Source organism: Limanda limanda, chromosome 13, assembly GCF_963576545.1.
Source record: "Limanda limanda chromosome 13, fLimLim1.1, whole genome shotgun sequence".
Lineage (NCBI taxonomy): Eukaryota > Metazoa > Chordata > Actinopteri > Pleuronectiformes > Pleuronectidae > Limanda > Limanda limanda.
In genome coordinates, this window is record NC_083648.1 from 15,254,262 (window position 1) to 15,272,698 (window position 18,437).

General features: G+C 41.9%; 1 protein-coding gene across 1 annotated transcript; it reads right to left on the reverse strand.

Annotated features, from left to right (window-relative positions):
- Positions 1-2,539: 2,539 nt before the first annotated feature.
- Positions 2,540-17,316, reverse strand: stk11 (serine/threonine kinase 11). The gene is made up of 11 exons (XM_061084839.1): positions 17,156-17,316; positions 15,446-16,367; positions 10,300-10,383; positions 10,018-10,107; positions 9,621-9,753; positions 9,021-9,157; positions 8,345-8,472; positions 6,897-6,954; positions 6,551-6,744; positions 4,687-4,931; positions 2,540-3,254 (listed from the first exon to the last, which is right to left on the reverse strand). The coding sequence occupies exons 2-10, from the start codon at positions 15,727-15,729 to the stop codon at positions 4,723-4,725; spliced, it is 1,317 nt and encodes a 438-aa protein (XP_060940822.1). The 5' UTR covers positions 15,730-16,367; positions 17,156-17,316; the 3' UTR covers positions 2,540-3,254; positions 4,687-4,722.
- Between the last annotated feature and the right edge of the window lie 1,121 nt (positions 17,317-18,437).

Below are 18,437 nucleotides of genomic sequence, written 5' to 3' on the forward strand. Positions count from 1 at the left end.
CCGCTCCTCAGATCAAATGCATCCTTCATTACATAGATTTGAAAATAAAGACCCATCTTTAGAAAAAGTTAATATTTTCAGACTTAACTGTGAATTTCTAGCATGCTACTGTATGTCCAAACAATGTGTATGTGTATACTGTACAGTTTGAACTTGAAAACAAATAGCACTTTGATGGGAAAAAAGATAATGATTGCTTTTACTGTCACCCATTTCTTTCATTTTTAAACTATGTCCTCCTCAAGTGTCCTTCTCGTCTCAGTCACCATGAGGGTGTGCGTGTAAGAGCTTTGTTGTCGGCTAATGGAATAACAATTCTGACCATGTGGAAACAGAAAAAGACTTTACTCTTAATGATTTTATGTTTGCAGCCTTCTCTCTCATCAGGTTCAGCAGATCTAGAGGTCACACACTATATATCATAAAAGTAAAAACAGATGGGAAACCCAGATTATAACTCCAACACAGCACATGAGAATATATGTATCAAGCATTTTTGTCATCAAATCAAATCTGTTTTGTCGTTAGTCATCTGTCCCTGTTCTGCATCCTGGAGTGTGGTCTCACTGCCGGGCCGCTGCTGATGTGGGGGGGGGACTGACAGATGATACTTTAAGTGACTGATACAGGAGCCTCTCAGGCTTTTTACACAGTTGGTCCAGTGATGCAGAAGCGGAGGTCGGAACTGCTCCTGAATCCCGGCAGAATGGAAAGTACTTGCTCTGTATAACTCAACACAATATAAGTCTGGTGATATTTTTTTTTTGGTCATTGTCAGCAAATCCCATGAAATGACACAAACCAACAATGAACAGTCTAGTATCACTTATTAGAGGTTGATTGTTGTTGATTAAATGAATAAAATGAGCCACAGTGCTTTACTTTCATGAACATCCACAGCTGAAAATAGTCCCCCCCGAAACGCACTAGTTTGCTAGAATATAGGGTATCCATGTGTTTTAGGAAACGCTTGTGTCCTGTTAAATCTAAAGTAGGAATCAATACATTTAAGACTAAGAACAATGGATGTGGTATAAGAGTGAATAGATATTCAAGGACACTTGAAAATGTTGCTTTTTGTCTTTTCATAGAAAACAGGTAATTTCATTTCCAGAAGTTTTACTCATCACACGTCAGGATCAAATCTGGAGTAGATCAACAACTAAGACTATTATTACTATTGATGCGTTTTTCTTGTTTTATACTTAAATTGGTTAAAAATGTCCATTGTAAGATCAGGGACTACTTTGACAAAAAAAAAAGAACAAATACAATTCTGTAGTTGTTGGTCTCCAAAAAGCTAATTGGATAACGGGATTCTATTTGTTAATGTTTTTGTTGTAAACTCACATCCACATCTCATCTAGCTAAGGATGGAGTTTTCTCACAGTGAAGAAACTCCATCTTCTGAGCAAGGCTGAGATGTGGCTGTGAACTAAGAGTCGACAAATATTGGTCAAACCTGATAAGAAATTCAAGTCGGAATCCCAGACTTTAAACTCTTTAGAGGAAAAGAAGCAAATCTTCGCACCGAAAAACCCGCAACCAAAGAATAGTGGTTTTCAATTGATAATTGGCTTCATCAAAATGGAGGAAAACTGCTGCAGAGAATGATTTTGTAAATTAACTAAGTTTAATTTATTGTTGCGGCTGATTTCTTCTGGAGATGACTCATTGTTTTTAAGCTTTTAAAGGTGTCATGACATTCCAGAGACTGAACCTCTTTCTTTCCTCTGTCTCTTCCAGTGTGGATGTGTTTACATTGATGTTGAATGAGGTGAAGCATGTCACCTGGGAAACTGTGACAGCAGATTGGTGCAGGTTTTTGTTTTCCTCCACACTCTGATTTAAGCTGCAGCTCATGTATTTGATCAAACTCATGTCTTTGTCTTATTCATGGTGAACCATCTGCTTTATTATAAAACAAGCCGTGCAGAAAGAAAATGTCTTGCAGCTTTGTTGATGGTTGGAGGGGGGGGGGGCCACAACCATATTATGTTGACGTAATGTGATTCATAGAGTCTGATGTATTGAACAGACCTTTAAAAAACACTTCTATAAGAACCTAAGTGTGTCGTCACATACTGATATTGCTGTAATGTTCTGCAGCCTGTTAACACGGGCGTCTCCTCATCCTCTACACGCCGCTCCCTGCTTGTGCGTTGTCAAGCGGAGAAACTCTCTGTGGACCTGGCTGACGTGGGAAGCACTTGCTCTCTCCCTCCCTCGGAGATGTGACTCACCTGATAGATCTCTGCTCTATTCCCAGCGAGGAGCTGATGATAGCCCTGGCTGCGTAAGACGGGGGCCGAGCTGCTCCCGCTGATGTGAAGGGCACGACAAAGAGCATCGCTGGAAAACAGGTTGACCGGGCGATTGTGACGACACAACAAGCCGGTCGCAGGCATCAGAGAGACGGATGTAGAGTGTGTGTTTGTAAAGGACACGTAAATAATAATAAACAGGACATAAACCACTGAGTTATATTGAATAACGAAAATATGCTCAAGTTAAACAGGAAGGATCATACAACAAAACGGCCTGTTTGGGACATATTTTATATAAATAATAATTAAAAAATATTCATTGGAAAAAAGGGGGAAAAAAGGAAAAAACTAAATGGAAATCAAAAATCCCCCAACAGGTCAGCAGTGGATCTCAAGGCTTCAGTCTGTCAGTCTGTCCACAAACCAAGCACTTTCCCTTTCGTCCAGCTCTGTACAGCATGCAGTTTTTATGTTGGTAGTAGTAGAGTACTATCATAATTATTCTCATCACAGATTTAAATATAGAATTATTCATAACTTTTGTTTTTTTGTCTCTCTTTAATTTTACACATCATAATGTGTCTTAAAAACTGCCATTAGGGTTCTGTAAAAACAAAGGTAGTCAAAGAAACAGAAGGTGGGGAGTTGGGGTGGGGTACAGGGGGGTGATGGTGTTTGTATTTGCCGGTGCAACACTTGGCTCTTCAAAAGAGGATGATGGGATGGAGAGAAGGGGGTAACAGGTGGATGACAGGAGCTGAAAGGAGCCAAAACATGGGACAAAAAAAAAAAACTATTTTCACAGCCAGTGCCTCAGTCTCAGAGCAAAAATAACATTTCATGCTGTCCTCTTCCTCCTCCTGTCACTCATACCGCATCTTCAAAAGACTCTGCAGAGCAGCAGTCCGAGGAGGTGCGGGGACATAATGTCAGCAGGTTTCCCTCCCAGCTGTGAGGTTACCAGACACAGGATGGGGACAGGTAAACCTGAGAGGGACAGAGACAGAGTATTAACAGATTATTTTTTGTTAATTTAACGGTCATTGCGTTCCAAGTGGACATTTCTTATAAGCCTTTTTAAAATCCATCATCCAATAAATGAGAAACAAAAGAAACCCTGCACACTGACTTCGATGAGTTTTATTATTCTACTTGATCTGAAAATTCGCAGTAGGAGATAAAATGGAGTTGGGCAGTGAGGATGATTTTGTGGTAATCTTACTTCTGTAAAGAAGAAAGATGAACTATTGGGTTCAACCAATACTGACAGGCCAACAGGAAAAAGCAGAATTTCATCTTCTGATCAAGGAGCAGCTAATTATCCTGATCACTTCCAAGTCCATTTCAGGAGGTCAGTGGTGCAGTTTGATACTGTACTATCAACACTGGGACCGCACATTAGAAAAAAGAAGACAAATTCCACTGATTCTATGTATTCTGAACAGCTGGGGCACGAGCAAGGTGGGAAACGGGGAAATCTCCGTAAAATATGTGAACTCAAAAGCCAGATACGCTTGTTTTTTCATGTCTGGCTCCGAGTCCTCAAACAACATCCTGGAAACGCCAAAAAATGCAGCAAATCGAAAATGTTCTGAAAACTATACAGACGGACAGAAGTTCCGGTGTTGGTGTGTAAACTTCATTGACTCAGCATTAGGTCTACTTTATTTTTTAACATGTGACAATTTATGACGAAATTTGCAGACTTGGTGCACAAAGATCTGAGCTGGTGTCGTTAACGCACAGAGACTCATCCACAGTGTGAGAGAGAAAGAGAGAGAGAGACAAACACGCACAGCTCACTTCATCTCATCCAGGATGAGTCATCGCCTGAACAAATTAATACACAGCATCTCCCCTGCACTGCAGCCATGACAAATTGCCGTGAGTGGTTTGTATGTGCGAGATTGAAAGAGCACACAGTGGGTGGTGACTGGAAAGAGAGGAGGACATCCTGTTAAATTGGTGTGTACACTTGCAGCATGAATCTACCCCCACTGCTGCACCTGAATGAGGTCCAACGATGAACTTGCAAAGGGATATAATGGAGAAAAACCCTCGCAGCAAACAGAAAAGAGACCGGAACAGTCCAGATCTAGCTTTTATGACTGCGCCTGTGTGTGTGTGTGCGTGCGTGCCGCGTGTGTGTAGCGGTGGTGAGTCAGAGCACTGCTTGGTGAATATCAACATGGATTCTCTCTCCTGCATGATTTGCTCTTCCGCTGCCTCTCCTCCTGCTGCCTGATACTCGTCTCTACTTCTGTGACTGTTCTAACGCAGCTCATTTCATCCCTCAAAATCTTTTCATCCGAATCTGCTGCACCTGTTCTCCGTTGCCGTTTATCTTCGTCTGTCCCTTCAGTGTACTGTACGAAAAAGTGTCCTTCACAGGCACCAGCTTTTTGCAGTTTGCACTCACCAGGTGGGTTGTTGCCGAGGGAGGGTGGGAAGGAGGTCATTGCTGTTTGCAGGTGGAGAGCTTGCGGATCTTGCTGGCTGTGGAGACTCCTTTGCGTGAGGGGTTGGATGACGAAGAGGAGCGGCGTTCGGCTTTACCCTTGCTGTTCAGGGAACCCCCCTCTGTCCCGTTCACACAAACTGGCTTGGCTACAGTTGGACTGTGATCCGTGCTCCCCTGATCCCGATACTCCTCGGTCACTTGTCCTAAAAGAAACACACACATATCAGAGACAAGACAAATTCATCACAATTCCACACATTTGCTGACACAAGAGCTGCTTTATTGATCGTATGTGGGGTTAAGGCACGAGCGTGCACAAGGTCATTGATAGCGTGTGGAAATCCCCAGACCTGCTGCTGTAAAGCTATTTCTTTCCGAAAGGACCTTTAAAAAGCTAATTTGTCAGCAGCAGCAAAATGTCAGGTAAGATCAAAATGAGATATACTGTGTGCTAACCTACAACAACAAGAAATCTGGTGAGTGGAAAATTCAATTGCAGATCTGTGTGTGCTCATGTGGAGAATATTACACTTGGAGATGTAGTTACAGCTAAAAAGAAACACAAACTGTTGTTTCATGTACCACATCAGCAGATTGCTTCATTGAGAAGAAGCACCCTGTGAGCGACAGTGCTCAGCGTGTGTAGGAGTGAGCACTGGAAACCCATTCACACTCCCACACCAAAACCATTTCAACAGAGCTATTTTTAGAACCCCTTCATTCACTTTCTGCATCTCCATTTGGTTTTTATGTGGGGCACCGCTTCTAGATACCCAACACTGGCTACTGCATTTATCATTGCCGGCTGTTGCCTGGCAACAGATAAAGGATGTGAATTCTGGGGGGAAAAGATAAAAGAGGTGGGGAAGACATGAAATCAAACATAGGGATTCTGTCATTAGCTATTTATCCTCAAGTCACTCAACACTGTTAACGTCCACTACTGGAAAGATTTCAGGGAAAAACTATTAAAGAAAAGTGAGTTTGTTTGCTTGAAATTTCAAAAAGGGACAAAATGTCTGTGTCAGACCTATACATGATAAGGTGAAGAAGGGGGAGTATCAGTTTTTGTACTGTGGAAAAAATGTAACCAACAGGCCCTGTACAGAAACAAACACAGTGGCTGATAATTGCAAACTGCTGAATTATGCAGGACATTATAAAAAACACATTTAATGGCAACATTAGATGTTTTGAGATTTTTGATGATAAAGAATCAGGTTTTCAATCATCCAAAAAAACGACTTAGTTGGAAACAGAATGAAACTGCAGTGGAGTAAGCAGTGAAGAAGCTGAACCAGTCATGTCGCTGCTTTTCAATGTAGCTTAACCTTAAACATTGATTTTAAACCAAAATATGCAGGTGTACTCAGGTTTCTTAAACCTCTATTGCCTCTGTTTATTCCCCCTGGTGAGTCATGTTCGATGTCACAAATGACGAAGAATCGGAAAAGCTCTCTCAGCTCGCTGTCAGTGTACATTCTTACACGATAAGAAGAAAAGAAAAAAATTCCCTGTTGCACGTTGTTACAAAAATATACAAAACAATATGGACAGAAAACGTTTATGGGTATTTACGTGACAGCCCCCTGGACGTTCAAAGAAGCATCAAGACTGCCAGGGCCTATAAAAACCTGTCTCCATTGGAGAATTATTTGACCTGAGAGTGAATGCTGATTGTTGACGACTTCTGATTTTCTCAAAGTGACAGAGAAAGAATAGAGGACTAAAAAAAAACATTACCTCACATTCTGCCCAATGTCTTATAACGTAAACAGAGCAAACACGTACAACTGTAAGAATGGCATGAGCTCCCACTGACCTGGCACTGTGAAGTCCTGAGTGTATATGATCTCATCCTCTCCGTCGTAGAGGTCGTCATCGTCCTCCTCGGTGTAGCCGTGCAGATCCTCCAGGTAGGGCACCACTGTCATACTCCGCCAAGGGTCCCTGCCCTCGGAGCTGGCAGGGATGGGCACGGGCAGCTCAGACGGAGGGTGTTTCTTACGCACCCAGCTGACAGAGACAGAGGGGTAGGGCAGATCGATCTTTGAGTATTTTTCCTAGACACTTATTTGAAGTCAGGTACATGTGGGTAGAAGCAGGATACAGCATATTTCATCCTCCATGGGATAAATGACAAAGAGTTCATGTGCTGAATCACTCACTTGTGTTGCCTAATGTGCTGTATGGAAAACCTCTTCTCAGGGTCATACTCAAGCATCCCTGAAAAATGTAATAAAAAACACACATACGTCACACACACACATCATAAAAGGTCCATTTAATTACAACCACCTAGAACAGCTTCTCCACTCACATCTCTTTCTGAGGAGTTTTTTTTACACAAACTGGTGGTGGTGGGGAGGGGGACGGCTCACAGCGGAGAGCAACATTAATTAATGTGAGTAATAGTTGAATTCATCACCGTGTTTCGAGGAGCTTAACGAGTCAATGAGGTACAGTAGGAAAACATCAGTACCGGCAGGAGAACAGCTGTAACAATGCAACAAGGATTTTGTGCCTCTATCATCATGATGTGGGCTGATTCTGTGGGTACGGCAGCGTGTTGGCGTGATAAGGCAGCGGTGATGCAGTGCCTATCCAGACCTCATAATGTAATCGTCTCCCAGTAGGCAGAGCAGGGCAGCGTGCAGAGTGCTGATAGTAGTGCTGCGCCTGCTGAAGGACACCTTTTGTTGCACTGGGCTTATTTTAGACCATGTAATTATGGAGTGACTGTCTCTCAGGTGCTGCGTCATCACACACCGACGTCACACGCTCACACAGAGCGGGAGGGGGGGAGGAGGAAGATGGAGGACGGATGAATTGTAGCAGGTTTTTCCTTTTCATGTTTTAACAATAGATTAACCGTCATGTGAACGTTATTTAAAAAACCTACATCTGTTTATGTGTTATTTCAAATGTAGAAGTCAAATCTTCTGAATGAAGGTGAACTGTGTGCGCTGGGTTCAGTTCCACAAAAGGACATAGTGTGCAGAGCTGGCATTTACTGGCCTTTATTAACAGGGTGTCTTTGTTGGTACAAACAAAATCTTCCTTGCATTCTTTTTGGATTTTACAGGCAGTTAGTTTGCAGCAATGGAGCTGATTATGTGCCACTGTAAAAAAAGACTCCTGATTCTTTGTGTTTTGTAGTCTTAACGAGGGCAGAAGCATCGCAGCATTCCGATCCAGAGAAGCAATGCCTCACTATGATGCGTTTAGTATTCTGCTGCTGGCTCAAGATCAATGGAAACTACGTCAGCAGCTGGAGGGATTTCTACAGTTTGGAGGAAGCCTTTGCGGCTGAGAAGACTCTCAATGTCACGGCACCACCTACTGGACACATGCAGAAAAGATCAGAGAGAAACTAGCAGGGGCTTGTGATTGGCTCTCACCGGCTACAAGACTGATTCCAACTCAAGCTTCTTCATCAAATATTCTGTACATTTTATTTTGATGAGACAAGAATAGCAAGAGCAAATGTTTTTGCTACAGTTGTTAAAATGCTTGACACAGTCTGAGCTGTACTCAGGAGATGGTAACCATGCCAACACCTAAACCGTGAAGTTCAATTTCTCCTGAAAAAGACGTAGCTTGGAACACCACCAACCTTGCAGCAGGTCCGACAGGAGCGGCCCACACTCCTCAGGAATAGTGAAGTCTCCTTTTCCAATGTTCTCAAATAGCTTATAGATGTTGTCCCCCTCAAATGGATACAGACTCGTTGTAATGTTGTATCTGAATGGAAAGAAGCAAGTGTCAACAAACTGGTCTAGATCAGACACACTTTCAATGGCCGCCACAATTACCTGCAAATATCAAAACATTTATCTATGAATTGAGATATACTTTTCAGATTATCTTTGACTTTTCTTTAAAATCTAATCGCAGAACCCACAAACAGGACAACAAGCTTACAAGCACCAATTCTGGAAGATCTTCAGTTTATCTTTCATTTAGTGTCGCTCTTAATTTCCTACACTATAGTAAGGTATAAAGTTAATGTATCTATACACTAAGATATGACAAGTACATGGAGAACAGTGATATGTGAGGTGTTTGCTTTTGTGTCTTTGAGAAGTACAATGAATTTCTATTAGCGTAGACAATAGAAGATCTTGGTGATCAACAATAATACAATAATATGAATGTTGAATTCACATTACATTTAATGTTCTCTGATATAGTTTCACATATCTTCATCTCCTGCTTATAACCGACAATAAAAATGTAATGTAATACAAAGTATTCCCCGACTTGTGAGAACTTTATCAATGACAACTCACAGTGTTACACCAGCAGACCAAATGTCTACTTTAAACCCTGAAAAGGTGTCCAGTCCGTTGGCGATCTCTGGAGGCTGGAAGGCCGGAGAGCCCTGACTAGTGCGACATGTGTCATCCTCTGCAAATGGGTGAAGGGCCTGAAAAATACAGTGCACATGATAAGTACGTGTTTCAGTCAATGTTTCTCGAAATCAACTTCACCAAATCTTTGTCATGAAATAACTGGACAATGGACGAGCGATTATTACACTCATCCACTGCTGCCAATGGATAGAAAAACTGATACTCAATCAACAGATTAATGTAAATTCCATTTGAGTTGGCATTTATTTCAAGCATCATAAACCAACATAGCAATGGCTTCTACAGAGATAATTTCCAAGTACTTCAACTTAAAAGCACACCTTTTGCTTTTGTGTACTCGAGCTGCCTGTGGCCACACAATTATGTGTTTTAGTTTTATAAAGCCACTATTCATTTTTCAGGATGTGTGGAAAAAAATTAAAAGTACAAGTTTTATTTCCCTAAGACCTGGTAGTTATGAGAAGAAAAAAAAAATGAATGGTTAGCAAACACCATTATCATGCAGCCTGAGCTCACCTCTGCTACTCCCAGGTCGGAGATTTTCAGCGCCCCGTCTGTGGTCAGCAGCAGATTCCCTGGTTTAATGTCTTTGTGAACTATTCCCTGGCTGTGCAAATATTCAAGGCCATCTAAAAGTTGGCTAAAGTACCTGCGAGGAGAGAAAAACAAAAGGAACGGGTTTTATATTATAGGATGAAAAGAAACAATCAGCATATCAAGCCTGTGGTCAAATTCATCACATGTATCTTCTGCTTCACTGGCTTTCTAGCAGCAACCAGACATTCACAATCTATGGTCAGTTATTTTAACGAGGCTTTGCAGTCTAGCATCTAAACATAGGCTTGGAGCAAAGGCTGCAGAGGCGCAGACTAAATATAGCAGAGAGAGCGAAGAGAAAAAGAGAGAGACTTACCCGTGAGATTGAAATACTGGAAACCTTTTCTCTGGGACGCTGTCCAGCATTTCTTGCATCCCACACACGCAATACTCCATCACCATATACGTGAGTCAGGAGTCAAGGGGGATTTGCCAAACCAAACAGACACATCCTTTAATAAAGTGAGTTCATTCTAAAGCTGGTCGCTAACAAACAGAAATATTTAGCTATAAATAACAAACAGCAACATTTGCTGTCTGAAATCATTAATCATCAAAAATAGAACATGTGCACATTCTTTAAGCAGCTTGAGGATATATTTTCTGCTTCTCTTCATTGTAGAGGACATCCACCAACTGGATCACATTCTTGTGTTGGAGTCTTCTCAGCAGCTGAATCTCCCTATAAATGGATAAAAGCACAAAATACATGGAGAACATTAGGTAAACAAATAGCCATGTGAGTGATCTGGCATCATTTAATATGGCCTTTGTAGGCTGAAGGCTGAATGTCAAACATAAGTACACAAGCACTAATATGGCACTGCTAGCTTGAGAAGTGTATTACTGCTTTATTAATGATACTTATAATAATGTAGAGTGTCTTAAACTATGACATTTAGAGTGGGCTCTATGCTTGGCCTGTGACAAAGCTGGTTGTGTCTGTCTTTCTGAAACTGCAAAAGTCAAGTAATTGAGTGGCAGCGGGTTAAGATCTGCTGAGGGACTCAGTCCACAGAACCCCATAGCTGCATCACCGATTTGGAGAAGCTCAACTGGAGAATCAGTAGTTGTTGCCGTTGTCATGAGCGTGCTGTCACGTTGATGGGTCTCAGACCGTGCTACATAGCTCTGGTCGCCTGTTTATCCAAAGTTTATTCATATTTAATATATTGCAGGCCGAAATCGTACCAAATTCAACCCTGAACTTCCTCAAGCCCTAAGCAATACAAATGAAAGTGTGAGGCCGATGAACGGTTCACGCGACACACAAGCCACAGACTGACATTTCTGAAATTGTAGGTGTGATTTTTCCAAAGCGTGAGTCTAAAAATAAGAGTTGATGAAAAGCACTGAAATACCATCTTAATACAGTCTAGCATTTGGTCAGAGATCATCATCTACTTAGGTAACATGTCATAAATATTGTGACTTTGTCAGTATAGCCCAGCTCTAAGACAGGCTAGTGAACAAGTACTGCAGCAGTCAATTACACCAGTCTCATTATAAAGGCCGATACCCTGACAGTTCACTCAAGGAGGAGAGGTTCAAATCAGCAGCGTGGCCAAGGCCCCAGGAGACTCAACATTCATCAGGGAGCTGTGAGCGGGGACATTCATGAATTGGGATGTGGATGGGAAGAGCATGAAGAACAAACCAGAACCTCTCCCAGGCAAAATACCCACATGCACACAGGGGAAATATTGCAAGTTTGAGTTAGCATGAAGAAATATTACACTTGGTCTCAATTCTGGCTCGTTTATAGTTTTGCATAATTCTGCCGGTAAAGTCTAAATTAGGCAGCCTAACATTTTTTAATTCACTGTAAACGTTTCAGTGGAGAAGAAAAAGCAAAATGTTCCCCTGTATTAAATGTACAATATGGCCATCAGGGTTTTTAGGGGAAACATTTTGGATAATGTAAGTATGAAAGTCACCAAAGTGTATAACATATTATATGTTTGAAAAAACAAACACTGAAGTAAGATCCTGAAAACTGTGCTGCAGTAAGCCTGAATACAGTTTTACTCATGTTAAGTTATGTCTTGCTTGGAAGATCATAAAATTGAAATGCTCAACTGAATTCATTTCCCTCCCCCATGGTGTCATAGTTAGCAGCGCCGCCGAAGCTATATCTGACATCACGACTCACAGCAGATTTGTCTCTAACAATAAAACACAATCTATTCCGGTCCCCTGAACATTTCTAGAATTACAGGTGATAAAAATCTTGATTCCTGCATGAACCATTGTCCCTTACGTCTGCATGTGATTTAATCTATCAGGCAATAACAAGTCAAACCTATAAAAAGGAGGGGGTCTGAGTCAAAAATAAATTAAATTCTTGTAGCCCCTCAATTGCTGAGGTATCATCCCTCTTCTTTTTTACACTTCAGCAGAATCTCTCTCTCTCTGTCCCATATCTCCCTGCAGTTTATGAGCTGTGTCAATATTTCTCCTTAAACACCTTCCTACTGACACACAAAAATATAGTACGGCCACATTTCAAACTATAAATCTGAGATATTCAGCTGTGAGCAGATGACACTGCATCTGCATCACTGCTTGAATTAATAAACTCAGCACTAAACAGAGGAGGCGCGGCCACTGAAGGCACAGTGACTGCTGCAGTCCTTCTGCAGTCTGAGTTCAAGAGTGCACAGATGGATGTTTTGTGTTCAAGGCCCACAGACTGCCGGGCTCAGAGGATTTCATCAGTGATACGGCAACAACTGATCTGCATCTACACTCTGCTCTTTCACAGCCTGGGTCAGGTGTGTGTGTGTTTTACCCATGTGCGCTCCTGTCATTGCAAACAAGGGCACGGCTTTCTTGGGGTGTTACCCTAGTAACAGGAGTGGCATTACTTGATCAAACAATGCCCGTATGAGCATGTCCCGTCCCCACAGCAACCCTGTAAAAGCAGGAAGTGTTGGGCGGACAGGAATGCTGAACAGAGGCTGAATGGGAAGGCTGGGTGCTACTATGGCATCCACACACAGGCAGGCTTTTACAGGCTGGAGGATCCAGCTTCCTCAGAATGGAAAACATACGGGCACCACCGAGTGAGACGCATAAAGAAAAATGAAGCAGCACAGGAAACATGGGGAAACCACTTTCATACATCAATGAGCACTGCTTCGGTCTTATAACCAAAGTGATACAACCATGTAGTCTACAGCCACTGCTTTGTACTAAAAGTATAGACGGGATTTTAAAAAATACCTGCAGACCACCCTGTCACTCAGGGGAAAATAGAAATCCTTTATGGCACGAGAAATATTAGTGGCAACTTCTGGAAGATACTGGGACTTAACAGCCATTTTAAAGTTCTGTCAGGGTTTCAGGGTTGGAATAAGGTTCTTACTTGGGTTTAGCAGTTCTGTGATATTATTCTGTGTAGCATTCCCTTTAAGTTTAGGTTGTTGTCTTGCTGAAGAAAATACACTTTCTTTTACCCTCTACCTTCACTATCTTAACCAGAGGATGTTTCCATCTGAGGCAGCTGTTATTTCATGCTCAGCGTTGACTAGCTCAGCTGTGGAACCCTGCAGCCCCGATCACAGCCGTGGCCTTCTGACAAGGACGTTTTTACCAATGTCCTTACTGAGACAAAGCATCTCATACTGTTTTGAGTTCTTTACCTTTCATAACATCATAGCAGATATACTTGAAATATTTGGAGATGTGGGTGTATGTATCCAAGACCGCACTTTGGTCCCCTCTGGTCAACAACAGACTCCCCAATTATTAGTTTCACAGAGGAATGTATTTTCTTGCTATGAAGCTATTACAGAAATTTAACACGAATGGCCTACAGCTCTGTGCATACCTCTTCCAAGGCCTGATAATCATACCAGTCTCTCTAGCTCTTCTGATAGATCAGTAAAAGGAAAAAGCAGAAAGCCAAGATCTGAACACCATAAATGTCTGATGGTTTACATCAAGACCACAAAACCACAATACGATTTAACAGGGTGTTCCCTGGAGAATAGTTACTGACTGTTACTGATCTCGATGACTGTGCAAACTTCCCTATTTATTATTGAAATATTTTACACACAGCTTCACTTTTGTATTCAATTTTATATATTATACCATTTTTCACACGGACACTCCTGGGTGTGACAGCTGGTGACAAGACGCTTTAAGTCGACACTTACTGTGAAATTGATGCAAGGACCTGGGATTTCTTAACAAAAAGTTGTCTTCAAGTTAAGTTTTATCTAATTGGACAAATATCTTATCACGATTAGGCCTGAACTTTGCCGACCTCCTGTCTTTCAAGATGTTCTTGCTTTCTCCAGCTGTCCTGTATCAAGTGAGAAACCCATTTTGCCTGTAAATTTAAAAAAGCAAGCTCATGTTTGATGTGATCAATTTAACTTAAACTGTTATACACATATATATTTGTTACTATATATTGAGACAGACTTCATTTAGGTTAGCCTGGATATGTGATAAATATGAGGTACTGGAATACCAACCAAACCGCTGGTAAGCTGACTCTGCAGGCTTTTAATTGTTCTTCTGCTGCCGTTTTAACTGCGGCCTCAATAACGCGCCATCTTGCAGCTCTTCTTTCCCTCTGTGTGAACTCATTTGGACAGTTTTCTAAAGCTTCTTCTATAATTAACACAGGCCCGGAGCTAAAGGCTGGAGTTTTATTTAATAAACTGCTGTGTGATTAAAACTTCTACTACAAATCAGGAAACGTGACATTTGGGAAAAACTTTGAATACATAGAATTCCCAGCAACATTAAAGAGGCATTTAACACAGAAGGGGGAGGGACAGGGGAATAGACGGACAAATGGAGAACCGAGTAACAACTGAAGGTCCCACTGCTGATAGAAATTACATATTACAGCTTTATTATGAATTCTACTTTAAATTAAATTTAAATATCTAATTATAGAGAGGGTTGGTGTATTACTAACAGTACAGTTAAGAATAAAAGGTTCAGTCTCTTTACTAAAGTTTACCAGAATATTTATGGAGATTGAGAATTAATAAAGGGATAAACAGTTAAACAAAATGTACAAATGATGGATTAAGAAGAGTCTCAGTTTTGTTTCGAACTGAAAAAAAAAGAAGTAACAATAAACAGTGTTATTGAGAGAACTTAGAATTCTGTGTTTCTCTTATTCCTTCATCTGAACTGGTCTGGTCTCCAGTGATTGAAGTTCCTATTTTGATGCAGTGATGTTGAAGCATATTTAGAGTGTGATGTGTAGTTTCCCATCACAAGTGGGTGTGGTTACAGGTGCAAAACAAAAACACATCTAACCAAACTTAATTATGATGGGGATCAGAACTTAAACTGACATACAACCTTCATCACAAGAGGTGACACAAGTTAAACTAAACTATGTGTTTGATGCGTTTGGCTTATTCTGCTAAATGAGAAAAACATTTTCATCTAAGATATCATGGCACACTTTTCCTTAACACAGAATCCTACACGTGCCAGAGTAGGAAAAAGGGAAAAATTTTATCAATAAGCGTGGTCAACAACAATGATGGTTAAGAGTTGGTGAAGTCAAGAATTGGTCAAGGTTTCAAAAGGAAGGATGTTAAATAAGAGAATGGCCAAGATATGAAGGGCTTTTTTCCTGTGACAAGGTCTTAACAAAATCCCAATTACGTGGAAAAGGATGAATTAGATTCTCAGTGGGCAGATTCAAATGAATTAACTCAGATGGTGTTGTGATGTATGAATAAGGGGAAAAAAATTGAACTTACTTTTTCACATTGGCTTCTCCATTAGGAATCCTCCTCAGCTTCTTCTTCTTCAGTATCTTTACAGCCCTGCGACAAAGTGTCTCTGAGTCCAGCATCTCCTTCACTTTGCCATAAGACCCCTCCCCTAGCAGATCCCCCATCAAGTACTTTCCTATCAGCTTGGCCCTCTTCCTACGTGGCTGGTAGATCACCTCTGTCGAGTCAATGCGGTGAATGAAGGTATCCATTTCCATCAGTTCATTTTCATTTAAATAGTCAAGATGCTGCAGCTCCCCGCTACTCATGACTGACAGTCGACAGCCACAGCTTACACCAACTGTGCAAAGAAAGGTTTGCCAACAGCTCTGACTGCTGCTGGAGAGTAATCCACCGGTAACCTTTCCGTTCTGAGCAGAGTGTCTCAATTCCACAAGATGCAATACTGAGGAATTATAAAATACTGAACGTCAGAGAGTTGAGAGAGGAGGTGGGGGATCAATCCCAATTTGTAAACATTAGTGCCGGGAGGTGCAGATAAAGATGAACAACCTGTTGGGTCCTCTACCGAGTTAGTGGTTTATACTTTGAATTAGCTGCTACATCAAGTGCTGTTGAGACAAAAATGTGATTCTAATCTTTTTCTTCTCTGCTCCAGACGCCTCAATATGAATTTAATACCTTCTAGCCCTGCTTCAAGGCCAAGCAGCGCAGCATTTCTGTGGAAGCTTCATGCTGCATAGAACAGTTCTCCTCAGGACACATATGTGTGCACAACTGGACTGGATCCAAGAGCGGATCTACAGCCAAACGCATGCAGCAGCCACAGTCCGATCTCTGGTGTCAGCCCGGCTCCAGGAGGGCGACTGAGCCGTCCACCGTGTCCACCTGTCCTCAGGTGTCCTCAGGTGTCCTCCATCCCACCACGGTTCCCTCAGCCTGGGGCCTGAAAACAAAGGGACATTTAAACATTAATGAAATACACACATGGGCTTCGCTCTCCTCTGAGCTGGCTTATCCCTCTTTGGGTAAACAATGTGTCCAGACATCAACATTGACCGGTTAACCTTACTGGATTTCCTCTCTGATATGAAATCCCATATAATTTCGTTTATTTACGTGCACATTTCCATTTAACCACAGAAGTGCGTGAGTTACGACTCGCAAATATGTTGTTTTGATGAAATAATAATTTTAAGCGATAATCGTTAGCTAGCTGCCAAGCTAACATAGCACGTCTGCTTGAATGAACAGGCTCACAAACATAAACTACAGCTTTCCGGCTCCCGGGCAGGAACCCCCCCAGTGAGCACTGCAGCCTTTAAAATGGACGTCTGTGTTAAAACAGCGAAAGTTTATTAAATGTGGACGGGGAGTGCATGTGGACGGATGAGGGAGGATAACCCAAACGGCGTCACACAGCTGTAGCTAGCCCTGGATGCAGCGCTAGCTAGCCAACTTTACCTCAGATTAGCGTTAGCACACTTCATCTCATCGGCCGGTGGAGCAGCGGAGACCAGGCGGACATTGTGCTCCGGCTGTCCCGCATTAGGGTTCGAACCTGCGGCCACACATGTATCTGCTCCAGCCTCCGAACCGACACCAGGGAATCGTGCAAATTCAGCTAATGCAAGCTTAGCTAAGCGGAGTTGCGCTGGCTAGCCTGCCGCACAGATTCCATGTAAATGGCTAGCTAGCTAGTTAAGCTAACTAACTCCTTGCACCGGGTCTCACCTAGATCCGCATGAATGTCGCTTTTCCGCTGCAGGTTCGAGTGCCTGTCTTCGTGCCGGTCCGCTAAGCAGTGGGTTTTTCTCTGAGGTTCCGACGGGAGAAGAGCGGAATTCTCTGACTCTTCGTGTTACTCTCAACGCTCAGGTTGTCGCCATCTTGTTTACCTCCCCCCCCCAACATGCACTGACAGCCCATACGTTACTGCGTCAAATCAAAGTTTGTCTTCCTCTGTCCACAGCGAGGGGACAAGAACACTGTCAACAATGGACTCGTGGTTTTTCACTCATTAGAATGTAATGGAGTCATCTGATATTACTGCGCAGATCTTTAAAAAGACGTTTCCCCTTAAAATAAATAAATGTGAATATTGTTCATAAGCAGCACTATTATATTATTTGAACTTGTCACATATTTCATCTCACATACTTTACCTCAGCTTCCAAGTTCACTAAAAAAAGTAATTATGTAATCAATTGACAGAAATATCAAAGGGAACTAAAGACCTTTTAATACCAGGTTAATAACTACTTATAATTTTCAAACAAAACAAAGAATTCCCTTGTCCCAGCTTCTCAAACCATAAGCTTTACACCTTTCTTCATGCTGTTAAATACTTAATTGATTATATTTATATTTCTGCTTAAGCTCAGCATAAACAAGCCAAGACATCTCTTGGTGCTTCCCATATTTTTCACTATTTGCCTACATTATATGGACCACAGGATTAATAAATACTGTGAACTTCAGCATACCACCAAACAAGTGGCGTCTCGGTCTACCAGCGGCTGAGGCTGGAGTCGCCTCTCGACTGATGCTGCGGCCAACACCAGAGAGGCTCCTGCTTAGTTGGGATTTTGGAGTTATATTTATCCCATGTAAATTACCCTCGGGAATGGCAAAGTGAAGGTCTGATTTCACTGACCTGTCACCCTCTTCACCGCTGGCTGCTTGAGCCAGGTCAGCTCTGCGCCATGAGACACACACAAATGAACACATGGCATCGGAGGAATATCTGCACTTCGTACAGTTGGGTAATATACTAAATGAAGGATGTAATATGAGTCAGGAAAGAACCCTACAATACATTGTGGTGTGGATAAGAATCAGCGGGTGGATCAAGGATTTTTTACTTTAACATTGCTAGATGAGAATGTCTTTTTATGTTTTCACCAATTTCCTAGAGACTAAAAAAAAAGATATTTAGGGGACTAATATCTGTTAGTACATGAAATTTAGTGCAGCTTGACTAAATGTAAGGGGACTGTTGTCCTTGGTAGAGTTA